The sequence below is a fragment of the Odocoileus virginianus genome, chromosome 4 (assembly GCF_023699985.2).
Source record: "Odocoileus virginianus isolate 20LAN1187 ecotype Illinois chromosome 4, Ovbor_1.2, whole genome shotgun sequence".
In the NCBI taxonomy this organism is placed as follows: domain Eukaryota; kingdom Metazoa; phylum Chordata; class Mammalia; order Artiodactyla; family Cervidae; genus Odocoileus; species Odocoileus virginianus.
Window position 1 is genome coordinate 84,500,299 of NC_069677.1, and position 26,172 is coordinate 84,526,470.

General features: G+C 49.1%; 1 protein-coding gene across 4 annotated transcripts in view; it reads right to left on the reverse strand.

Annotated features, from left to right (window-relative positions):
• The window catches only part of RUNX1 (RUNX family transcription factor 1), a 263,724-nt gene that overhangs the window by 30,980 nt on the left and 206,572 nt on the right, over positions 1–26,172 (reverse strand). For 3 of the 4 annotated variants that reach the window (XM_070466947.1, XM_070466946.1, XM_070466945.1), the window contains one exon: positions 12,759–12,950. The exons of the other annotated variant lie outside the window; for it this stretch is intronic. In XM_070466947.1, coding sequence (XP_070323048.1) covers positions 12,759–12,950 — 192 coding nt within the window. The remainder of the gene's footprint in view (positions 1–12,758; positions 12,951–26,172) is intronic. 4 annotated transcript variants of the gene reach the window in all.

The window sequence follows — 26,172 nt, forward strand, 5'->3', positions numbered from 1 at the left end:
GGTTGCCATGCCCTTTTCCAGGGGATCTTCCCGATCCGGGGATTGAACCCGGGTCTCCTGCATTGCAGGTAGATTCTTTAACCATCTGAGCCACAAGGGAAACCTCTGTAAGAACTGCTTAAAGGAGGAAATCATCATCTTTGGGAGAAAACTTGCAAACCCTCTGAATGCTCTGTTTCTGAGTGGATGGGATTCTTGGAAAGCAAACACCCATCACTGGCCTCCTCCTCATATCTGATCCTTAGGAACCTGGGATCTGCAGAGCCCAGAGCTCCAGGCCTTGGGGAAGGTGGTCGGGTCAGGCTGCGGGAGGCAAGGAGGAGATGGCAGGTCTGTGCTGCTAGTTAGAGCAGAGCCTCCAAGCTCCTGTTTTTCTCACTGCCTCTGACTGAAGCATCATTTCGGAAAACGACTACCGAGTCACAGCATCTCAACCTAGGAAGGAGCCTGGAAGCCGCGCCTCGGTACAGCGCCTCAAGGAGAGAGGCATCTGGACTTCACTCGTGGAATTCCTGTGACGATCCCGGGTGGCCCTGGCCCAGCCATTCCGTGCCCTTGACCCTGAATTCACCACCAAGGGCGTGGCCACCGCAGGGATGCTGGGGCCTGGCCAGGCAGCCTGGCTGTCCGTGCCGGACACCATTCAGGGAGTGAATGGCATGGGACTTGGCAGCGTCCTGGCGGGGGACGAGGGGGGACCATTGCTCAGTCTGAGCCCCAGCCTGCCCAGGCCCCCCCTCAATGCACTCCCATGGCTGCGACCCCAGCCCGCCACCCTCCACACCTGTTTCCTGACCCCCTTCTGGCCCAGAGGCGGCACAGGCCACAAGCAGGCTTTCAAGGCCCAGGCTTGTGGGCAGACTCGGCATAGGGAGGTGAAATGCGGTTCAGAGAGTCTTTTGTAGGTGGTTCATCCAAAATGCAGAAGAGGCTGACCATTCACATTCTCTGAATGTGTCCGATTCATAAGGGGACAGGCACATAAGGCGACGGGTCAGTGGTCCCCCCCACCAGCCACTGCCCACGCGGGCCCGGTGGTCAGAAGCGTCCCTGCAGCTGTACCCATGTCCACGTCCCGAAGCAGGGCTTGGGGACACTCGGTGGGACTGAGGAAGACAGCGGGTGGCCTTGAGTCGGGTGTTCTTACTTTTTAACAAGATCCCTACTCCCTCAGTAGGAAATTCAGCATTGAAAAGATGGAGATACAGAGAAGCCACGATACAGAATTGAACCAGGGGATCCATCATCTCATCATCTCATCTCAGTGAGGGGCAGAGCAGGAGTATACATCCTGGGGTGCCCTCTGTACTGACAGAGGAGTCCACGAGCTATGCCCACCCCTGCCCCACCCAGACAGAAGGACAGAGGGCCAGCAGGATGGCCCCTGGACCAAGCCCTAAGACTTAAGAGTTCAAGTCTGTCTCCCAGCGGACCACTCACTGACACTCCCTGGGCCTTGATGCCTCATGCATGAAATGAAGGACTTCCAGAAAGACATTTTTTGGGCTTCCCAGGTGGCACTAGTGGTAAAGAACACGCCTGCCAATGAAGGAGACTTAAGAGATGCGGGTTCAATCCCTGGGTCAGGCAGGTCCCCTGGAGAATGGAATGGCAACCCCCTCCAGTATTCTAGCCTGGAGAATCCCATGGACAGAGGAGCCTGGTGGACTACAGTCTGTGGCATCACAAAGAATCAGACACAACTGAGTGACTTAGCACGCACACACAGAAAGACATTTAAGTAAATGTGAATTGAATTTACATTTCAATTGTAACCTGATAGCTCAATTGGTAAAGAATCCGCCTGCAATGCAGGAGACCTGGGTTCGATATGTGGGTTGGGAAGATCCCCTGGAGAAGGGAAAGGCTACCCACTCCGGTATTCTGGCCTGGAGAATTCCAAGGGGTCACAAAGTCGGACATGACTGAGCAACTGAGCGACTTTCACTTTCAACTGTAACCATTTCCATTCCATTTGACCCTGTGGAGCAGTGGGTCTGGGCCCTCCTGTTAGTTTACCCAAGGAAACCAAACATGAACCAAGAAGACGCTAGGCCCGCTCCTGCCCCTGTCCACCCCAGGGCTCTCATCGCTCCTGGAAGTAAGGAGACACACAAGGTTGTTATCGCAGAGCGGCTGTGTGGCTCAGAGGAGAGAACAGATGTGCAACGCCCTGGTCACGCAGCAACACTACCACCAAGAGCATGATGATAGCAAGATACCAAAAAGATCACTGACCACATAGGAGTGTTTAACGTGTACTGGCCTCTATGCTAAACACATGACAAAAATATATCTCAGTCCCTGTTCACGAGGAAATGAGGGTCAGTACCACACGCCAGGCATCCAGTGCTTTGTGTATATTAACTCATTTCATCCTCACAACTCTCCAGTGATCTAAGCACCATCACTGCTGTGCCCATTTCACAGATGGGGATCACAGGGCAGAGAACTGAAGTAATTCTTGCAAGGTTACCTAAGCAGGAAGTGGCCAACCTGGCATTTGAATTCCCATTATCCATATCCACATCTATGAGCTCAGATTCTTCTTTCCTCACATACTGCATTCTGGGTGTTTCCATGTGGTTTTGGAGTCCCTCTGATGAAAAGGTGGGAGGGGCAGCTGACTGATGGGTTGGATGGACAGAACTGGCATCCCACTTTGACATCCGCAGCCCACTGTGTGCTCCCGTGAACAGCCAGGCAGGAAGTTTGAAAAATAAGAGGAATTCCTTACAGACGATCTAAGGCTTTTCCCCACCCCCGCCCTCCCCCAAGGCGTGAAAGAACCAAATGAGGAAATCGGGAAGGCATTCTGGAAGAAGAATAACAAGATTTCCTCTCCCTTCCACCTGAATTGGCCGTCCGTAATTCTGCACAAATTCAATTGTAAAGTCAAGCTTTGTAATTTGTGGAGAATCATATTAAACAGAACCACGTCTGGGTAATGGCTTTTCCCATTTAGCAACATATGGTGGCTCAGAAAGCCCAATCACGTAGCAAAAATATTATGAAAAAAAGACCCTCTTAATCAGGGGAGTAGAGTTGGGGGAAGGGGGCTCTGGGCCATCCTTGCTGGCTTCCTGAGAACAGTGGGGGTTAATCCTCGAGAGCCCCAGAATCTGCCCAGAATTACAACCTATTAGAGTTTAGGGCCACCTCGTTAATGGCCTTCATGATGGGCGAGGGCAAGGACTCACGTGGCTGACAGCTCCTGAACCACAAAACAGGCAAGACCCCCAGGACCATGCCATACACACTGTGGGTGGTTGGTTGCGGGGGGGGGGGGGGGGGGGGGGGGGGGGACTGCAGCGGCCAACAGCATCAATCATTCCAGATATGTGAACCGCAGTTACTTTGTGATTGCCTTCAGTCAATGTGCGAACCAGGCAATGTCCTCATCTTTCCTCGGGGACCCAGACCCCATCGCAGACACAGGCTGCAGTTTCAAACCTGAGTGGCAGGCAGGGGAAAGAACTGCACGTTTCCAAAAGTTTCCATGTTCATCCTGAAGATCCCAGTCCCACTGGATGACCCACTGGGTGGCCCACTGAAGCACAGCTTAAAACTCAGGCAACGCCAGTCGATCCACATAGCAGGTGATTTACAACCAAGTACGGATGAAGATTAACAGACCCAGAGAGGAACGATCCCAATAAACCACTTAATGGGCAGAAATGCCAAGTTGAGCCCTTGAGCTTGTGCTGACTTCTGCAGATATTTTAATAACTTTATCATTATATAATCTGCCATCTGATACATACAGAGAGATGCCCTAATGGCCACAACGGTGGGGTAACCCCCAGGAGACATAATACAACAATGAGGTTCACTTCCTCGGATGACCTACAACTCCAAGAAGTGCGATCACTTGTCAGGTTATTTCTTTCTCCCTTTGTACCCTGAGATACCTACCCAGCAAGTGTATGTGTGCAGCCCATCCCAAGATGCATGGCATTAGCCCCCTGGGTCTTGATCTGGCCTTGGAATGAACACACAAAGCTGAAGGACAAAGAGAACTTTGTCCACAGTAGGAATCAGCGAGAAATGGGGTCTGAAGACTTCATGCCTTCAGACAGGTGAGCTGCAGCCTCCCAGGGTCATGCGAGCTCCCTTCCTCGCCCACCTGCCCTAGGGATGCTCTGCTCTTCTGACACCTGCGTGGTCACACCCAAGAGTCAGATCTGAAGGACCATAATGCATCCTCCTTCAAGATCCCCAAAAGACTGAGCTCACCACTGCGAGGACCCAAATCTGTCATTAACCAGACCTGGTGACACTGACTAATGAGGCCCGGATCCAGCGACGCTGGGTGGTAGGACCAGCGGTGTGCAGAGATAAGTCCTGTTGCAGCCCATGGTGGTGTGTGTTTTAACGCTCAAGTTACATGAGCCGCTAAGTGACCTGAGGAAATGCTCGGGCCAGAGTCCCCCATTGCCTCCTCTGCCTCTGTCCACATTTTCTCCAGATGCGAAAGCAGCACTGGGGTGGGGGGGGGTGTCCCATTTTTAGAAGGATGACCTTCTTGCTACTGCTTACAATTAGAGGTTCTTTCCCACCATCATGAAATGATACTTGGGATGTTCTTGACCCCAGAGCTAACCCTGAGCTGGTGTGAAATCACAATGGGCCCCGAAGTGTTGGTACTTGAGCCTGTGTCTGGAGGGAAGGACTGTCTTTTCCGCCCAAGGACTGTCTTTCCTACTCACGGCTCATTCAGGGGCCTGGTGCCGTGGTTCTGTTTTCCCTGGAAAAACACTTATTTCTTTTGAACAGTACATGTTACATTCCATGCCGCTTGGAAGAGCCTGAATTAGACACTCAATCTGAAGATGCTCCAAAGCTTGATCATCAAAAATCAACTGGATAAGAAGTGGTACATTCCATCCCCCATCTCCCACCCCCCCATAAATTATTAGAAGTGCCCAAAGAAACAGGAAATAAATATGATTGGCCAGTGTTTGTTTTTAGGGTGAGTTCTATACCATTATTATCATTATTTTGTTTTATTTACTGTGGCTGGTAACTGAATCTCCAGTAGCAAAACATCACCTGTTCTGCCAGAAAGAGATTACAGAAAAGAAGTCTACAGGTAAAAAACTGGGTTCGTCAGTCAAGATTTTATTTACCGGAGGAGTTTTGCAATCCGGATCTTTAATCTCCGTTAACAATTGGGCTGCTCTAGGGCTTTGAGAGCAATTGTTCGATACTAAGAAAGCTCATGTGGGGCTAAAGGCTTTGCAAGTAAAATGTGAAAATACAAATACACCCTGAAGTGCTGGGAAGACTTGAGCATCCCCCTGTCTCTGTACATTTTCCCCAAGCTCTGGTGCTCAGAGGGCCAGAGGGAAGTGGGGGAAGACCGAAGCAATGACCGTTCCTCAGCATTATTTAAATCATACATGTTGGACTTTAAGGAGTACAAAAATAACTGAATGATGGTGGACCTGTATTTCTCTTCCATGATGAGGGCTGGGGTGGGGGGGTGGAAGGGAAATGATACAAATGAGGAAGACCAGCTCCGTTCGGAGAACTACAGTCAATAAGAAAACACAAGTGTTTTTTTTCCCTCCCCAGAGCCTTTTTGTTCCTATCGGCTTCTACTGTTTGCCCCTCTCTGGGTGCAGACTTTTGGTAAACTCTGATACTACTTCATGGCCGCAGTCAAAGTTTCATTTTTAAATATCCAAATGTGAAAGGCTATCTTCGGGTGATTTGTAAATGTGGGATTATGAGATATGCAAAGTGAATCACAAGCCTTTCGCAATGGGTTTCTGGTCCACAGCGCCTGGCCATTAAAGCCATTTTTAACAAGGCAGCTTGTTCAAAACAAGTGATATGCTGGGCTCCAGGCGGTCACATTCTTGAGTCCATCCCAGCTGGCCGGCTGCGGTCTCCGTGTCATCTTCTGTCCCTACGCTTACTTCCAGCCACTAACTATGTCATGAGCTTTTGGGGGCCAGGGCGAAAGGCACCCAGGCCTCCTGTCTCCTGCTTTTCATCGCCTCCATGTTCCAGGGAAGATGCCCTTTCTTTACCACTGTTGGGTCCTCTGACCCCATCAACATAGGTGCGCTAGGAAATGTTAAGAACTATCTGATCTCATCTAGGAAAAAAAAAAACATGTTTTTTTGTGGTTGGAAATAAAAGGACCCTGATATGAATTCCAGCAAGTCAGGGCCTGAATGAGAGTACCTGGAAGATGTAAGTGTGGCATAAGACCCGGAGTTCACATCTACCTGCCCATCACATCTGTTCTGGGTGAAACAGACAAGGGGACATTGCTTCTGAACTCAACTTGATGCCCCCCTCCTTTCTACTTGGTGTAATGGGTAGAATGGTGTCCCTGCAAAGCTGTGTCCATGTTCTGACCCACAGGACTAGGAACATGACCTTATTTGAAAAAAAAAAGTGTCTTTGCAGATGTAATGACGTGGAGGATCTCGAGATGAGGTCATCTGGGTTATCTAGGGGAAGGTGGGTGTCTAATCCCATCACAAACGTTTTTAGAGACATAAGAGGGGGTGACACAAAGGAGGCCATGTGAAGAAGGAGACAGAGGTGGAAAATGATTCGGCCACAAGCTCAGGGAGCCACCAAAAGTTGGAAGAGGCAAGAAAGGTTCCTCCTCTAGGAACTTCAAAGGGCATGTGGTGCCTTGATGGAGGACCCTGGCCTCCAGAAACAGAAGAGGATAAATGTCTGTTGTTTTAAGCCACTAAGTTTGTGGCAATCTGTTATACCAGCCGTAGGAAATTAATATGCTTGGTTTGGTGATGCTGATCTAAACAGCCCACAATTACCAAGCCTTACCTGTGAGCTGGCCCTCATGTCTGCTGTTTTACCTTTCACAGTGGTTCTAGGATCGCCAAAAGTAATTATTACTCCCATTTTGCAGATAGAGAAACTGAGGCTTTAAGAGGTTAGGTAACTTGCCAAACGTCCTGCAGTGATAACGTGGTGGAGGCCAATTTGGGGCCAAGGTGGTCTGCCTGTTGAGCTCATTCTTGGCCACCAGGCTCTGCTCTCTTTCTTCGCCATGAGATTTGCAGCTTAACCTTCCTACTGTTTTATCAGCAATAGCAAATGAGTGTTCCAGCTACAGCTGTGTTAAAAACTTACTTTTCTGAACAAAAACCTTTGGGTGTGTGTGTGATAACCAGAGAGAACTGGCCCAGAGATCACAAGAATAAGGGACCATTTCAGAATGTATCAAATTCACAGAAGGAATAGTTTATCATTAGGATCAAGACCTAAAATGAACCCTTCTTTCCTCTAATTAGGAAAGATGTCCACAGGCATTAACGACATGTTCCGGAAAGCATGGTCTGGTCACCTTGAATGACATCCATGAAAATGCTCGGTCTGAGAATGCGGTCCTGCTAAAATGTGGTTTATGATGACTAGGGTGCTGACAGCTCGCCAGGTTGGCGGCTCCTTTGAAGGGCTGGTTTATTAAGTACTTAGCTGAGAGGTGCTTGTAAATACATCAAGGCATTGGAGCAGCACTCTTCAAGGGAGTTCTATGTTGATGACCACGCGGTCCATAAATAGAGTGCGGAGAAAAAGCAAGGCGGGCCGCCACTGAGCACCACTCTGTAAGTCGCCCCAGGTCTCAGATGGAAAGCAAGGGCAGCCCGCACTGCTGAAACCACAGGCAGACTAGGAAGCCAAGGCCTGAGGGCCTTTTTTTAAAGGAAAAAAAAAAAAACCCCAAACTTAGCTTTTTCTCCATCCTTCATCCCCAAAGTTTCTAAATGTCTATGATGCAACTGATGGCATGAGCTTTTCAAGCTTGCCTTAATACTGATACGCTGTATCAGTCAAGAAGATGGAAAACAGTACCTGAGTTCTCAGTTCTTCTAACTCTCTCCAGTCGTCTAGTTCTAACACCTTGTAACCTCTCTGCCTATGGATGAGAAGAGGGTCAAGCATCTCACACCAGGAGCCCAGGAGAGCTCTTCATTCTGTGTCCATTTCACTGTTTCTCCTTCCTTCCCTCCCCCTCTTTCCCGCTGACTTCTTGCATTTATTTATGTTTATTTATTCATGGGAACACCTGATCCAGGCTTGTTTTCCGTGTAAGATTCTGCTGTTGTAGACCTTGCCAGGCTCTCAAACTCTACTACACCTAGATAAGAGAGCTATGTTTAGATCACTCCCTTTTCATGTTCATAGCATGTCTTGTAAGTTGATTTCTAGCACCCTGAATATTTTGCTCTGTGTACCCATGACCATTTGTAGATTGACACAGGAGAGTGGCTGACTGCAGTCTCCAAGGTAATGCAACCGTTCCCAGCTCCCTACTATGTTTTTGAACTTCTAGAATTGCTAGAAGAGAGAGACAGAGAGAGAGAGAAAGAGGACACGGAAGGGAAGAGACACGGTGCATTTTATTTTACCCACAAGGTTGGAAAGGGAATTTCTCTCTCCTCCTACAGAAAGTGAAAAGGGTTTTTTTTTTTCTTTTTTCTTTGGTCAATCCAGCTGACAAAGATTGACATAAGTAACCCAGTATAGCTGAGAAGCAACGTTGACTCAGTATCTCAAAAAGCTACCCAGATAATAAGTACCAGAAAATGGTGTTTCCAAAGTAATTTTGGGGAAATCACTAGCAAAACAAAATAACTTGGAATACTAAAATTTAGGAGATGATTTAAGAGGTCAAGCCCCGCCAGTCATATGCAAGTCTTAGAGCACCCACACTCCCGCAGGCTGATCAGACGTTGCTGGGGTTTGGAGGTTAAGAAGGCCTTGGTCCCACTGGAACCTACAAGAGAGCCTTCCACGCCGGAAGGGTTGCCCCAATAAAGTGAATGGACAGCTAAGACGCCCTCTGCCTACCCACACATCTTTCCTTCACACGTGCCGTGCTCAGTGTCATTATTCTGAGTTCAGCCTTCTTTTCCCCATCTTTAAAAACACACATGTCTCCAAAGCAGGAAGTGTATTCAGGTGCCCACCCCTGAGTCCAGCCCTAACGGTTCATTATCATCAATACCTCACAATAACAGAACCCCGTCTAATCAGGACTGCCGAGGGAATGACCAGCCCAGCACCTCTCCTATCTCCCCGTGGGCAGTGGGGGTTTTACTTGACATTGACCAGCCCTGTGTCTAAGTCCTTGATCCCAGGGTGGGGAGCTGGGAGAAACTGCCACCCACTAGCACTGCTTTTGGAGCCAGAAAGGGTCTCCGTTTGAGTTCACTTCCCATCTTGGAGAATCCTGGCAATTGTTAACCTCTGAGGTTCAGTTTCTCTGCCTGTAAACCACACCTACAGGATTGTAGGAATAACACAATGTACAAAAAGGGTCTGACTTGTACCAAAAGATAACTGTTCCCACTAAAGAGTTAAGCCTTGTGTCTCCTTGATGCTGACGGCAAGACAGATCAAAAACAAAACTTGGCTTCTTAAGTTTCTCTGGTTTTGACAGTTTTCTGCACCAGTAGATTTCACCCTGTCTCTGTTTTCCCCGAAAGGAGGGAGTTACATACATGGCTTAAACGTGGTTCGTCATTTTTGGTAAATCAGGAGTCAGATTCTTAAAACTACTTGCTCGGGTTGCCTGAAGCCATCTCTAAGGGGAGGTGTGGCTGACGCGGTAGCAGCGGCTCTCTGTTCGTCTAGACTCTGCCTGGTCCATGTTTCAAAAGAATGTGTGTCCAGTTTTCTTTCCTGTGACTGGGAAAGAAATCTAAAACTCGGCCACACAAGTGCGTGATGAGGTCCTGACTTGCTTAAACGTGCAGCCATGACCAAGTGGCTTTCTCTTTGATTTTAAGACCTGGTGAAGTAGGAAGTTGAAATTAACCTCAGCCCTTTTATAGCTGAAACCTCAACAAATAAACAGTGGCTTGGTGGCATGGCAACCTAGCCCCCTTTTCCATCCGTACCCTGCTTTAGATCATTTGAGGTGCCTATTTTGAGCGCTTCTTAAGCACATCTGATTCTTAGATCTGTGATTCCGTACTGAAGGAGTTAAAGGGCCAGGCACGACCCTCCGATGAAGCCCGAGAAAGACTGGGTCCATCAGCCTATCAACCTGGGATCTCTCGGAGCCCCTAACTGCTGACGATTCTGCCACACTGAAAACATCCACCCATTGGTTCGGCACGGCTGTAAAACCGCTCTTGTTAATACTATGGGGATGTTTTTCTTCCAACTACTGCGGCCATTTCAAAGAGAGCCATAAACACATGCTGAATTTTTATACAAAGCATCTTCTTAAATATAATATAGAAGCTCTAGTGCTAAGCTGGGAAAATAACCATTTTCATACCCATCAAGAACAAAATGAAGGTTTTGGCTGAAAGAGACTTTACTGTGATTCCTGTTAACTTTCTAATTTCAGGGGGGAAAAAAAAAATCCCAAGGGTCTACTCGAAACAGGACGAAAGTAAAAAAGCATTAGATTTCTAATGGGAAAAAAGAAAGGAAAAGGAAAAGTCATTTTACATAAAACTCTCCCAGATACTTATTTTTTAAAAGCTGTTCCTACAATTTTACAAGTGATGCCCTGAATGGCAAATCATATTTTGGAAAGAAAGGACATCGGTGACATAGTTAACACATTCTCTATAGAGCAGCAACTAAGACTCCAGGGCACTCTCAAAGCAAGTTATTATTACTTAGAGGTTGCAGCAGTAAAAAAGTTTTTAAAAGGAACAAGGAAAGGGGGTTAAACCTGATATTGTGCTAAGCATACAGTATTCCAATGAGCTGAGGAATGCCCGTCAGTGGCAATGCCTCCGACCAAGAGCTGCTGACGGCTGAGAATAAGAATTCAACACCCCACCCCCAGGCCCACCATTTTCTTTTCGGTAAAGAGAGTGTATCTGACCAGGAAGAGAAATCAGATCTGGTTCACTCTTCACCAAAACTGAAACCTAGTCAGACTCCTGGTGATGATTTCCACCGGCCCCCATGTGGTTAAAGTTTCCACTGACTTTCAAAATGCTTCATAATTTTGGTTTCAAGAGCAGCAGAAAAAGGCAAATCCCTTTATCTGCCCAGGAGTAGAAATGGTCAGTGACACCATGAGAGGATAAGAAAACAGAAGTCTCCCCTTGGATGTTACAAGTGGAATCCTGCAGATGACACGCATGTAAACAGCCCTGAACACAAGATCCGGCCATCTCCTAAAGAATTTTATTCTATTTAGAAGAAAAGCAGCAATTCCCCCGCCCTGCCAAGCCCATCTCACTTAATGTGCCATTTGATCTAATTTCTCACACATGCTTGCATTTTGGAATTTCAAAAAATCAATATGCATATTTTGAATGAGTATGCGATGATGAAGCACCAGGAAACCAATGGTTTCATGGGACCTCTTCTTAAATACATCTCAGAGGCAACTGGAGATGAGAGGCAGCCCTCCCAAAGTCAAGCTTGGGTTTCTGCTGTCCACCAAAGGGGTAATCTACAGAAAGACCCCTTAAGATCCTGTGTCTGCATAGGATCTTACATGAGGGGGATCCCTGGGAATTTTTCATGCAAATAAGAGAACCTTCCCCAGAGATGTGAGTGTGAGTGAACAGCATGGGCCATCAGGCTCTGGGGAAGATGACGGAATTCCCTTTTGAGAGCCCTTACATGTGCTAATCCCAAAAGAAAGCTATGGGCTGGAAACCCTCAAGGACTTGGGATTCTTGCGCATCTCACAACAGCTCAGAACACAAGAACACCCAGGAAATCTAAGTTCCGCTGTCCCAGCAGGGCAGGTGCACGTCCCCAGCTGGCCACCTGTCCAGATATGCCCCTTATCTTTTCCTGTGAGTCAAGCAAGCCTGCCCCTTTGAGAAAGGAATCTTACTGCGACCCTACCGTACACAGCTGTGTCCCGCACGCCCTGAGAAAAACCACTGCATTTTGGAAATTTGAAATGGTATCACAGAGCAAATAATCACTGACGTCAGTGCTTTCTGCAGTGTAAATGAACTCTGGGTATTATCTCGTTTGGCACAGTGGGTTTTATGCAATTACTGTGTTTTACAGTGTTTTTGCCATTGCCAGCTAACCCCCACCGTGGTGAGAGCAGAGTTCGTCCACCTTCTGGACTGACTGCAAATTCATTAGTTGTGATGAATACCCTGAATAGGACGGTGTCCAGACACTCCTATTTCCTTATATTTTCAAAAGGACATGCATAAAATACAAACCCCACAAATAATTGGGAAGGACATGAAACGTCTTGACCTTCACCTGGCTTGATGCATGCCATGTGTGTCTTCAAGTCAAGTTAAGTGAGAAAATGGCATGGCCAGAGCTCCTGCTTGAGAAATTCCAGACATGATCTACATAGGAATATAAACATATCTGGATTTACAGGACTTCCCTGGTGGCTCAGTGGTAAAGGATCGGCCTGCCAATGCAGGAAACATGGGTTCAATCCCTGGGTCGGGAAGATCCCCTGGAGAAGGAGATGGCCACCCCACTCCAGGATTCTTGCCTGAAGAAATCCTCATGGACAGAGGAGCCTGCTGGGTGACGGTCCAGGGGGTCACAAAGAGACAGACAGGACTGAGCGACTCAGCAACACCCTCTCTATATCCTCTGTAGCAGGGCCTTTCAGTCTGGGGGTCTTGTTATAATGCAGCTCTGACTCAGTAGCTCTGGGGTGGATCGGGCGGGTGCACTCTGCTGTTAGCAAGCTCCCACGCTGCTGGTCCGGGGAAGTGGGGAGGAGAAGCCACGATGGGTCTGGGTGGGTTCTGCCCAGGGGCGAGGCGGCACGTGGGCTCCGCCCGGGTACTTACCCTGCATCTGACTCTGAGGCTGAGGGTTAAAAGCAGTGGAGTGGTTCAAGGAAGCCCGAGGGTTGGGTGTGGGGGCTGGGTGGTGTGGGCTGACCCTCATGGCCGTTCGCCGCAACTGCTCCAGTTCACTGAGCCGCTCGGAAAAGGACAAGCTCCCGGGCTTGGTCTGATCGTCTAGTTTCTGACGATGTCCTATTGCGGGGAGGGGGTGGGGAGGGGGAGAGGGAGGCAAGGAAGGAGGGAGGCAAGAGATCAGAAAATGTACACTGCGGATTGGCTAGAAGTCGGGTGTTTCTGGGTCTCCCCTCCCTCTCCCCTCACCGCCTCCCCACCCCCACGTGGACCTGCTGGAGACCTGCACATTCACAGGCACCCCTGGGGATTCGGGGCCGGCAGACGGGGGACCCCTTTCGTCATATTGCTCGGGGGACGCTCCTTCGGTCTGGCCCCGGGCTCCCACCTCGACCTTCTGCACCCATCTGCAGGGGGCAGAAGGCAGAGGGCACGCTGGGCTTGGTGGCAGTGGTGATGCATGGCGGGAGAAGTGGGGAAGGGGCACATCATTGGCACTTGCTTTGCCCTGCGCTGTGGGCTGGAGAAGGAGCCCCAACAGCTTGCCCCCCAGCACACACCCAAGCCTGGCTGGTTTCAGAGCAGCGAAGTGGGCCCTGGAGCTTAGCGGCGCGCCCGGCCAACAGGAAATGAGGTGTGGCTGCAAACCACAGCCCCGGGAGGTCAGATTTCCTGTTAAGTGCGGGGCAATGGCCCCTTCTCCGTTCCTCGCCAGCTCTCCGAGAGCATCCTCTCTTCCCTGGAGCCGACTTCCCCAGGCTCGGCCTCCACGGGTCTGAGATTTGCAGCAGCCTGCCAGCAGAGTGGAAGTGCTTCCCCGGGGGGCCTCTGGAAATCCAAGGCGGGGAGGGGGACCCTCAGCACCTCAGGAGCCAGCAAGTGTCCTCACCTGCCTAGCTCCTCGTCAAAGTCACCGTCACCAGGATGCAAGCAGGAACCCTTCACTAGAGAAGGGTCAGGAGGAGGGTTGAGCGTCCCCTTTCCTCCCTTAGTTCTTTACCAAAATGTCTTTTTAAAAAATGTATTTTTACTTTCTGACTGCACTTCTGGGCTTGTGGGATCCTAGTTCCCTGACCAGGGATTGAACCCATGCCCCCTGCAGTGGAAAGGCAGAGTCTTCACCACCGGATGGCCAGGGGAGTTCCCACAATGTCTTTAAAGCAGAGATTCAGGCCCGTCGAGCAGAGCTGAGGCTCCCAGGTACCCAAGTAGCCACGAGGGTTAGAGGGGTGGGGCTGGGCTTGACCAATTCATTGGAAGAAAGAGCCACTGACCAATTTCACAGCTTACCTCCCCCCCCCCCCCATCGTCAAGGGACCTCAAAACAAGACTGGGGAAGCAGCCTCCTTGCCGGCACACTCCAGCAGCCTTCCCCGTGCCCGACCCCCTCCTCAGTGAGAAAGATGATGCCTGGATCCCAGCCCCCCACCCCCTACCCCCAGCCCGGGGTGGGAACGGAGTTGGGAGAAGTACATTTCAGCCCAGCTCCCAGTGGCTACAATTATAAAATTAAATTTTATAACTTGTATTATGGTTCCAATCTCCGTGGTTTGCCGTTTCTTCCTGCTGCCAGGCCCCTTGGCACAGCTGATGCTGTCTCAAATTCCAGACCAGAAAAAGGACCCACTATACTGCAGTGATTTTATCACGAGCAAGACCTGTTTGGCTCCGAGATGAGGAAAAATACTTAAGCATAATATTTGTGTAGTTCAAATGCAATGCTCCCTCTTTTCATGTGTCACCAAGGCAAATCTGGTCTCTGATTCAGCCCCTGCAGCCCACAGCCCTCGGCCTGAACCAGGCAGCCTGAGTCACGTGGGCCCAGCACGCATGCAAGGCCTCTTACTCGCTGAGTATTTTAAGCACCAGCCTTGTCGGTGAAAGGCCACAGGGCCAGCTCCTGGAACAACCCCTGCCACCCCTTTTCCTCGGAGGGACGAAAACAATCTTTTTCTAGAACATTCTATGTCAGTCCATCATGGAGTCGTTCGTTGTCTCTCTTGACTCCTCCCTCCTCTTATCTCTGTGACACATTCTCGGCTTCCTGACGGTCAGACTGAAAAAATCTGAAGCTTTCTCGCAGAGGAGCAAACGATGCCAACTCAAAGGTCATCCCAAGCATATCAGTATGGTCCTTCCCATGCCTAGCACCACCTAGCGCTTGGAGTTAGGAGTCAAGGCGAGAAGAAGGCAGGACACATACTTCTGAAAAGTTCTACCGCCTCAGAAAGAATGCCAGTTGTCATAGGGGTGGTGCAGAGGCTTCTAGTAGGTTTTGTACCCATTTCAAAACTGCACATTCCTTGGGCACCCAGTGGTGTTTTTGAAGAACAGCGTGTCAAGGACAGTAGGTGATTCAGGAGAATAATGTGTACCAGATCATTCCAAACACATGCATCTGGTGTTTTGGAGCCTCCGGCCAGCCTTTGAAGAGAGGCCTTCGGTTGTGTCTGCCTCAGTCCCCAAGCTTGAGGAACATGTGCCACCAAGAAACTAAACAGGAATAAGTCGTTTCAGGGAAGCCACTAGTGCCGCCGGGCACAACGCAAGATATATATATATGTTTTAACGAGACCCCTTCTCATCACCCTATGCTTGAAAAAGAAAGTTTCAACGTGTGAGCAGTTTTTGCACCAGCTGACACCTGCCAAAATCGCAGTCATTTACAGAGATTAACTGATGACTGTCTGCTTCAGCAGGAATGTTTGGGCATAGCTCTCAGAGAAAACAATTCTTCACTCTAAGCTCTGTTCTAAGCCCTGAGAGTCTCAGGGCTGAGTTTAATGCTGGAGGAGGGGTGAGAGTTCACCCCACACCCTCCCTGCGTGTGATCCTGGAGTAAGTCAGAGCAGTATTACCCTCCTGGGGACCTTGAGACCCTCCTTCCAACTTGAGCTGGGAAGCTGGAACACCAAGACACGGGGGAGATAAAAAGCATTATATTAAAGGTGTGGCTCTGATGCATTCAGAAGCTAGATCAAAGGAAGACCTAATTCTTCTTTTCTGAAACCATCAGATTTTGTGTGCCAAAGAGCAATATATTTTTTTTTTTGCATGAAATATAGAAGCTTCCGATATAAACTTTCAAGCTGGGGAAAATGAATGCTTTTTCTGTCTCCAGTTTCCTGTATCTGTGTGCAATTAAGATGTGTTTGCTCCCTGAATTTTAAATACAGGAGTATGGAGAATGTCCACTATCAAATTCACTTTTCTTCTTTCTTACTGACTACTGGGCTATCGAGGGCAGCAGGGAATTCAACCCTGGATCAAACTTTCTGGTAGAAATTATGTGAAGCCTTGAACACATGCATGTTGGCAGCCTGGATTTTTTGGACACGTTGGCAGTCAACTGTGAATGTTTACAAGGTGGCCCTGAACACAGTCACAACCTCAAGATATCATACAGGGACATCTGATCCTAAATTATGTTTATCTATTACTATTCTCACATTTTTTAAAAAAATACTTGATTAGAATTTTATATGTGTGCAAAACTATACAAAGCCAAAAGAACCACCACCAAAAAGAATGAAAACTAATTCATCCCATCTGCTAAATTTTACTTCTTCATTCCAAAGACATACGTCCTGCAGTCTTCTGGAACGGGTGCCGACTGGGCATCCCTAAATGTTAGGATACTTGTGATGGATAATGAGACCAGCTTTTAGTTTTCTGCTATTGAAAACAAGGCTGAGTGAGTATGCATATTTCAGTGACAACTGAAGTCCCCTTTTCAGAAAACCATTGTTGATCTGTGGGTCAAAGTAACTGAAATATAATATAGATCATCCTCAAATTATGATGGCTAATGTCCCAATAAATCCATCCTACACTGAAAATATCATAGACTAAAAATGCCTTTAAAACACCTAACCTATCAAACATCCTAGCCTACCTTAAACGTCGTTAGCACATTAGCCTAGAGTTGGGCAAAATCATCTAACACAAAACCTATTTCATAACCAAGTGTTGACCATCTCAAGTCATTTATTGAATACTGTGCATAATGAAACTGAAAAACAGAACTGTTGTCTGAATACAGGCGGTTGCAAGTTCATCTGTTGTTGATCCCTAAGAGGTCATGGCTGATCACAAAAGCAGCTCGCCACGCATCGCGAGCCCGGGAAAAGATCAAAGTTCACAATTCAAAGTATGGTTTCTACTGAGTATGCATCACTCCATTGTAAAGTAAAAAAAATTCTAAGTAGAACCATTCTAAGTCAGGGATAGTCTGTATACGATCACCTATGGGAGAAAACGGATAAGACCAGGTTGTCACCTTTTCTTGTCAAGTTCTGTGTAGAGAGAATCATTTTCTGACAGTAAACATGTAAGTCCATGTTTCTGATATGAGTTTACTGGTTTTCTTGATAGATTATCAGCATAAAAATTAGAAAAGGTGTGTACTCAAAGCATTGTCAGCATGAGCAGCTGAGAAAAACTGGTGCAAAATGATAAGACCAAAAAGACATCTATCTATATACGCGTGTGCATACACATCTCTATCTTCTCTGGTGGCCTAACATCTCCTACAATGCAGGAGATGCGGGTTTGATCCCTGGGTCGGGAAGATCCCCTGGAAAAGCAAATCATAACCCACTTCAGTATTCTTGCCTGAGAAATTCCATGGACAGAGGAGCATGGTGGGCTACAGTCTATGGGGTCAAAAGAGCAGGACACAACTTAGTGACTAAAACCACCCATGTACATCTGTCTCCCTCTATCCATCCATCTCATCGTGATTCTTCTAAAAGGGTATATCTTTTTCAAAAGATGTTTGCCAATCAATCTGATGCTAATGACAATATCTGGATATAAAAACATCGATATTTCTTTCTTTAATATGCTATCCTTTATGGACTAGGGGAAAGAAACTGATGTGTATCTAAGACGGCTCATTTTTCCTGGTATAGTATTCTAACTTCTGGGCTCCAGAGTCAACAAACTCATTGGGACTTTAAAGCAATGATTCTGAATGTGGACATGATCCTTCCTCAAAGCATCTTGCAGGTGGTAAAGTAAACCTTTCTAACTGCCAACCTATCCATCTGCTGGCTAATGAAATGCTGGGAAATATTGTCCCATATTGTGTATAGGTTATATATACACAGATTTATACACATAATTATATAATAATGTATAGATTCTATATACAATATATACACAATACATAATGTGATATAAGACATATACTGAGACATGTTACTATATTAGAACACATACTATCAGGTCAGTTCAGTCACTCAATTGTGTCCGACTCATTGAGACCCCGTGGACTGCAGCACGCCAGGCCTCCCTGTCCATCGCCAACTCCCAGAGCTTACTCAAACTCATGTCCATCGAATTAGTGATGCCATCCAACCATCTCATCCTCTGTCGTCCCCTTCTCCTCCTGCCTTCAATCTTTCCCAGCATCAGGGTCTTTTCAAATGAGTCATACTATAATACGTGTTTAAATATCACCCAATGGTATATATACACAGGTAGCCTAATTTTGGTGTGCTGCAGTTCACACGGTCGCAGGGAGTCAGACACGATTGAGTGGCCGAACAACAAGCCCAACTTTCCCTCCACCTCCTCCCACAGCACTAAGCTTAGAGAACAGCGCAAGGCTGAAGTCCTTCCGAACTGAAAGGCAAGAGGAATTAGCTTCATTTTTAAACTCCTACGTGGGAGTGAAGTTCAGAGAGATTATGTCATTTACCCAATCTCACACAGCCAACTAGACAAACGGCAGGTCTGAAAACACACCCACCCCCTCAATCTCTCCGCCCCCCCACCACACGCTCCATGCACCTAAAAATACCCATTTCCCTGACTCCCACGTGATCAGAGCCACAGTGTCCCATGGCTGTCTGTCACAGGGACCCTGGGCACTTGTGCCTTGACCATCCCACTTCCGTTCCTGGCTTGTCCTTAGAACAGAAGACAGCCAGAGCTGTGAGGGGGACCCCTCCCAGACAGCTGGGTCTCACACATCTGCGTGGGCATCAGAGTCTCCTGATGTCCTGGCAGGCCTGGGGGCAGGCCCGGCAAGTTCAGAAGAAGGTCCAGGTGATGCAGAGGCTGCTGGGGTTCCCGGGGAGCATGACGGTGAGCGTCAGCCCCTCCTTCCCGCCGTGCACGTGTTTCCAACCTGCGGCTCATCTGCCATGGGCTGGAAACTAAAACACCAAATCTACCAGAACCGTGTTTAGACTACGTGTGCATGGATGCTGAGTGATGGCCTTGTTTTGGTGATAACTATTTTGTGGTCTTTAAAATTTTTTTTCTTTTTTTAAAAAGATTCTTCAGCATGCTGTATGGAGTGCCTGAAAATGGGAAAACTCTGCCCGCAGACGGCTGTGACTGTTTCTCTCCCACCATCCTGGAGAGGACCCCGTGAGGCGCTGTTGCAATCATCAGGAGGGTCTGGGAGGGGAACCCAGAATTCTCAAATAGGAAATGACTTCTGCCCTGTCGTCTAAGGAGAGGCTTCAGGTAACAGCAGAAAAGGGTTACATGGATCCTATGGGTCCTTCCCAGAAACTGCAGGGGTTATGACCTCGGAGCCCCTGCAAGGATGGGGGTGTTTATGTGCTGCGCTGTGCTTGGTCGATCAGTCGTGTCCAACTCTTTGTGACCCCATGGGCTGTAGCCCACCAGGCTCCTCTGTCCATGGGATTCTCCAGGCAAGAATACTGGAGTGGGTCGCCAGTGCCCTCCTCCAGGGGATCTTCCCAACCCAGGGACTGAACCCAGGTCTCCCGCATTGCAGGTGGATTCTTTACTCTCTGAGCCACCGGGGAAGGCCAAAAACACTGGAGTGGGTGGCTATCCCTTCTCCAGGAGATCTTCCCAGCCCAGGAATTGAACTGGTATCTCCTGCGCTGCAGGTGGATTTTTTTTTTTTTTTTTTTACCAGTTGAGCTACCAGGGAACCCTGGGGGTGTTCATACTGAGGCTTTAATCCCTCTCCCTGAGAGAAACAGCATGGCACCAGTGAAATGGGACTGCCAGTCTGGATGTTAATAACTCTCCATCCTAAATCTGCTTTTCCACCCAACTTTCCTGCGGACAAGAGCAAGTCTCTTCATTGCGCAGCCTCCTTATCTGGAAGCCTGGAATTAAAGGACTAAGATGGATTACTGCAAGGGCCTCTGAAAGCATTCACAGCAATTACATCTGCAGTGATTCGACTCAACCGGATCCTGTTAGACAACTCTAAGCAGGGGCTTTCTTCAACAACTTCACGTGACGTTAGGACTCTCAAGAGTTTGCTTGCTGTCTCTGTTTCGGGCAGATCCCTGGCCTTTGGGAGCCATCAGGCTGGTATTCAGAACTCTAACTCAAAAACGGGAATCTCTCCGGCCTGCCCTACTCCTGGGTGTGCTGATGGCTGGCAGCTTTGCACAAGGCATCCTGAAAACTCACTGTCCACCCCGTGCCTCCTGCTGTTTCAGCCGTGGCCCTCTGAACAGTTACAAGTGACCTTGGATGTCAGTTTTCACAGATTCTTTCCCCCTTTCCCCTGGAGCCTTCACCGAGCGTTTCCTGGGGCCTACCAGCCAGGACATCCCCTTCGGTTTCCGCCCCTTTCCCATGATGGCCCAAAGGCTGCATCTGGAGGGAATGGGCCATTCAAGTCACCTTAAAAACGTGCTAGCGGGTTGTCAAGGGCTGCAGGGGTGGGGGGGGGGGGGAATAAAAACCTCTCTGCTGAACCTTAATCCAGGGTGTCATCTTCCTGCTTCCCTCACTGGTTAGAAAACAATGGTACTTTTCAGTGCCCTGGCCACTCCCTCCCGTCAGCGGTCAGAGGAATCTAAGGCTGAGATTAACGCCCATCGTCCCACATGTGCAGCTGTCCAGCCCCCTCACCCACACGCCTGGCACATGGAGCCGGTGGGGAGAAGCCACCAGGGTGCCAGCGTGTCCTAGGCCATGGGTTTCTACCGACCGATTCTACAGATGTGACGTTTACCCCCGGAGAATCACCAACAGGGACTGCGATGGCCATGGTTGAGAGGAAGTTTGGTTCTCTCGCAGGTTGCTGTTCAGTCGCTCAGTCGTGTCTGGCTCTTTGTGACCCCATGGCCTGCAGCATGCCAGGCCTCCCTGTCCATCACTGTCTCCCAGAGTTTGCTTAAACTCGTGTCCATGGAGTTGATGACGCCATCCAACCATCTCATCCTGTCGTCCCCTTTTCCTCTTGCCCTCAATCTTCCCCAGCATCAGGGTCTTTTTCAGTGAATCAGTTCTTTGCATCAGGTGGCCAAAACATTGGAGTTTCAGCTTCAGCATCCGTCCTTCCAATGAATACTCAGGGTTGACTTCCTTTAGGATGGACTGGTTGGATCTCCTTTCAGTCCAAGGGACTCTCAAGAGCCTTCTCCAACACCACAGTTCAAAAGCATCAATTCTTTGGCGCTCAGCCTTCTTTATGGTTCAACTCTCACATCTGTACTACGCAAAAACCATGACTTTGACTAGATGGGCCTTTGTCGGCAAAGTGATGTCTCTGCCTTTTAATATGCTGTCTAGGTTGGTCATAGCTTTTCTTCCAAGGAACAACTGTTTTTTAATTACATGGCTGCAATCATCTTCTGCAGTGATTTTGGGGCCCAAGAAAATAAATTATGTCATTGTTTCCAGGTAAGTGAGTGAGCCTTGAGTCTGCGGCGGGGGGGGGGGGGGGCTTGTCTATCCTGGGTCTTCCCATCCACGGTCCTACACTGGCTCTCACACGGCATAACGCACATGCTTTAGAGGTCAGGCTGGCTTTTGCTAAGCCTACTTTCTAGACTAGGAGGCAGACAGCCTGAATTCCCTGCTTTGCTCTGGCCACACCAGCTACCTTGTCACTGTTCCTATATGCCTGCCTCAGGGCCTTTGCACATGCTGTTTCCATTTCTCAGGACACCTAGTCTCCAGATATGCTTAAGTTTCATCTTCTCCCCAAGGAATTCCTGAACATCCTAGGTTAAGCCGCACTTTCTCCAATCTGGCCAGTCCCAAGCCCTTTATCTTTGGTTTTCTCCATAGCATGTATTAATGTTATTTATGGTCTGTCTCTGCCCACAAGGCTGCAAGCTCTCTGAGCCAGAGACTTTGCCCCTTTTCTTTGCAGCCGTATCCCCAGTGCAGAGAAGAGTACCTGGCACACAGCAGGCTCACTGAACGTTCACTGACTGACTGACCGACCGGCTGAATGCTGGTGCCAACCAACTGTCCTCCATCAGACGGCGGGAGAGTAGGATTACTCAGGGCAAAGGAAATTTGAACGACAGGTTTTAGCTGAAACAGAACTGAAGAGGGCTCAGAAAAACTACTTAGGGAGGAAAAATACCATCATGGAACAGAGAGTTTTGTGTGGAGAGCTGTCTTATGCGACGTTAAACAGTCTGTGAGACTTGTCTTCTCTATTTTTTTCCTTCCTTACACAAAAAGATAAAAAAGAATGGATAAACGCCCTTTTGTGTGGAGCTGAGTTAGTACCCTCACATAAGCAAGGCACTGCTAGAGTGTCTTTGTGTTTTTGGAGAGAGTATCCCCACCCCCCCACCCCCCCACATACACACTCACACACACACAGTGTCTCATGTCCCTAGACACAATTGCTAGAGCAAAGCCTGGAAGGAAAGGTGTAGAAAGTGGACAGTGAAGCCGGCTGGGGCCACGACAAAAACAACACCTAACCCAGACTTGAGGCCAAAGGGCCGCACAGGGCCTGCCCCCTCCATCCCCCACTGAACCGTGCCCTCAAAATTCAGGGGACGAAAACACGAAGCAAAACGGGGTTCCCTGAAGTGCTAGGCTCACGGTGACAGGTAGTGGGGTTCTGAGCTCATCCCCATGAGCTTTCGGAGACCCAAGGCCCCCTGAAAGCAGAGGAGCCAGGATGGGTAGTCATCAATCACCATGGTTACCCCCGTTTCTGTCTGGTGACCAAGAAGGTAATTGCAGCTTAGGGTGGGGGACCTGCCTGGTTTCTTGTGCTCCTGACCAGAGATAGCCCTCTGCGGGGGCGGGGGAGGCAACGCCATGGACGGGTGCAGACAGCTCACAAGTTCGAGACTCTTTCTCCTCTGCCGGCTTGTGATTGCAAGTCCTGTCAGCCTGTCCTCGGGGAAGGGACAGTCTCGAGAAAACCCCGTGAGTGGGTAAGAAAAAGTAACTCCAGGGTGGTACCTGGGAGTCTGTGGATCCATTAATCTGAGGGGCTCCTCCCCACAGGACAGGCTCTGTGAGTGGGAGGTGGCTTTCGAAGGATGTGTTTTGGTGGTGAAGCAGGGGTCGAGTTGAGAGGCATTAACCTGGTTGTGGAGTCCAGGGCTCAGTAGTTATTAGCCCCGGGGAAGACAGGCAGGCAGGCTTGGAGGAAGAACACTGTCCCAGATGCCCATAGGCTCCACCTGCTCCCTCCAGCTGCCTGGGTGATGCTGGTCCCCTGCAAGCCTTCTGACACCCCTGCAGGTCTCCACTCGCCTCCAAGACCTGCACACACTACGCACAAAACGCAGAGGGTCCCAGCCTGTTCAGACAGAGCGGCGGTAAACTGAGGGCCCTGGAGGTTGGATGGTGTGCCCCAGTCAATGCCGGTGAATGAATAAATGAATGCATTCAAGAATAAACAAATAGATGTCAAGCCCCCTTCCTGGGCTAGACCTACTCAGGGACATACATCCTACAGCAGTAAGGAAAATTCAAAGGGTAAGAAAAAAGCCCCTCTCATTGCTAAAAGCTCTCCTGTTGGTCCCTGGTGGGGGTGGGGTGGGTGGGGGGCTTGCCCAGCAGCAGGGGAGGGGCGGGAGCGAACAGCATCTGATTCCCGTCTTCTCTCACGTCACAAATGCCCACTGACTTCTAGGCTGGCCTCACAGCAGCAGGAGGCCAAAAGGCCAACTCAAAGCCCTTGCCCAAGTCCTTTAGTAGATAGCCAAGCAGGCACCAAAGATCAGTGGCCCTCTGACCACTCACTGAGCACGTGCTCGTAAGAAAGCCAGTAGTAACCAGCAGTCTTTTGCAACCTGCCCTTGTCCCTACCTCACGCCATCCAGAGAGGAAGCTGGCAGGTTATTTTGGGGATACTGGCCTCACTCAGGCTAAGTTATTACCCACTGTTGCCCACACACAGCTGAGAAACAGCATCGGTGGGGACGGTGGGGGTCCTCCCCCCTCAGCTACTTGAAAGGGCAGTGGCTCTTCGTCCAGGAGTCCCCAAGAGGTGCTGCACGATGACAGAAACGCTGGCCCCGTGCTTGCCAGGCGATCTTGGGGGGGAAAGTTCTATTTATCCCAAGACATAAGTGCCCCTTATTCACCCTGATGACCCCATCTGAGCCAGTGCTAGAGGGAAGGACAAGAAGGGTGTCGATACTTCCCTCCAAAACCCCTGCACCGATCTCCTGTCTGAATCCTTAGCAGACTGGACAGCAGCAAACGACAGGTCTTCCTCCTTCCATCTTCACCTGGGGACTCGGCCTCTGCAAGACTGACTCTCGTGGGACCAGCTTCCCCACTTGCCCCTGCTACCAACGCCAACAGGAGAACTGACTTTGCGACGGGCGTTTTGAACCTTCTCTCCTTTTAACTCTGTCCACAGTCCCCTCTTCTGTGTGAACACTCTGGTGTGTGAAAGCGCAGCCTCCACTGGGTGAGGGTGTCCTCGTAAAGGGCAGGTTACTCCCCATCTTTTCTCAGCCAGAGGGGGGCCCCCACCTCACTCCCTTCTGGGTCTCTTCCCCACCCCCAACTTTTTTTTTTTCTTTTTCTGAAACCACTTCTGCTTCCTTCATTTTCTCTGCAGCTGCGGCGGAGAGATATAGTAAAGCTACTGTATAGGATTTTGAAAGCAGGGCCTCTGAGAGCCTTCCAAGCCCCGTACAAGCCGGTTATTCTCTGGCTTATTTTCTTTGGCTTCAGGTTAGTAACACAGAATGAGTCAAACAGTATTAACTTTCAATAGGGAAGTGGTGTGGTCAACCCAAGCTGTTTGCGGCTAGATGGTGCAGATAGGTAAGGCAGGTAGTGAAGAACAGCCCATAAGGCTGCGAAGAGGCAAAGGAGGGGAAGGCAGCCTCGCTCAGAAACATCCAACAATTCGGTCAACGGGACTCTAACCATCTTTTTTTTTTTTAAGTTGGCTGACAAATGAACCCCAAGGTCTCTTGCTGGCCAGCTTCCTGAATTTGGCCAGGTTGGGGCTCTGTAGCTTGCACAATTGAGCACTTTGTGGGTAGAAGGATGATTTTTTTTTTTCCTTTTCTTTCTTTTTCTTTTTTCTTTTTAAATGATGCCAAAGTCATAGGAAATTGAGTTAGGATAATTTAGGCCCTCCTTAGGGCCTGTCCATCTGGGTGGACCTTGATCCGTTTCTTCCCCCGGCTTGGGCTGTGAGTGGGCTGTGCCCTCCACCTGGTCCTTGCCCATCTTCTCAGCCCTGAACCTGGCTGCCCAGGTTGGGGGCTGGCTGCAAACCTGGGCTCTCCTCCAGGCCAGGTGACCCCCCAGGGGGATGCGCTTGCTCCTGCAGACATCAACTCCTGCTTTTAGAAGCTGGTAAGGATCTTCAAACCATCCGATCCTCTCTCTCTTGCTCAAGAGGTGAGGAAACGGAGGCTCTGAGAGGGGATGGGGGCTGGCTGAGCTCTGCAGAGCAACTGGGGCCCGGGATCTGCGCTCTTTCCACGTGGCCGCCTCTCCCTCGCCCAGAGCTCAGGATTGCTCTTACGGCTCAACAGAACAGCTCCGAGAATGGCTCAGCCCTTGAGACTCAAATTTCAGCAGTTCCCGGTTTCTTTCTCCCTGCCCTCAGCTACTTATTTATTTTGAGACCGGCTGAATCACCCACGGAATAGAGCGAGTTTCTCTTCCCAACAGGCTCCGACAGCATGGCAGTGAAGGAACAGGACAGCAAGCCAGACTCTGGAGCCTTGCAAGGTTCTCACCTTGGAGCAGCTGCAGGCTTTGACTCCTCCTGGGAAACTGGCAGGAAGGCTCAAGGGTGTAATATTTCACCTCCCTGCAATCTAATCCCCAAATCTCAGGCGAGCAGCATATATAAAAAGCCACGGGGGAAAAAAAAAAGGATCAAGGACTCAGCAAGCAACTGAGTCCTGCAATTTCTACAACTCTTCCTAAGCCTTTCATGGAAAGAAAATAAAATAACAAAGCCAGAGAGGAAGAACTGCATTTGGTTTTGGAAAAGAAATAGATATTAAAATTAAACTCAGTTCTCTTTACTGTGAAGTTTGCCTTTTGTTTGTTTCCAAAATGCCTATGGGGTGTGTAACAGTAGGAAAGGAAATATTAACATATCCTGATGGCAAAAAGTAAAGCTTCTAAAAGTATGGATTCAGTG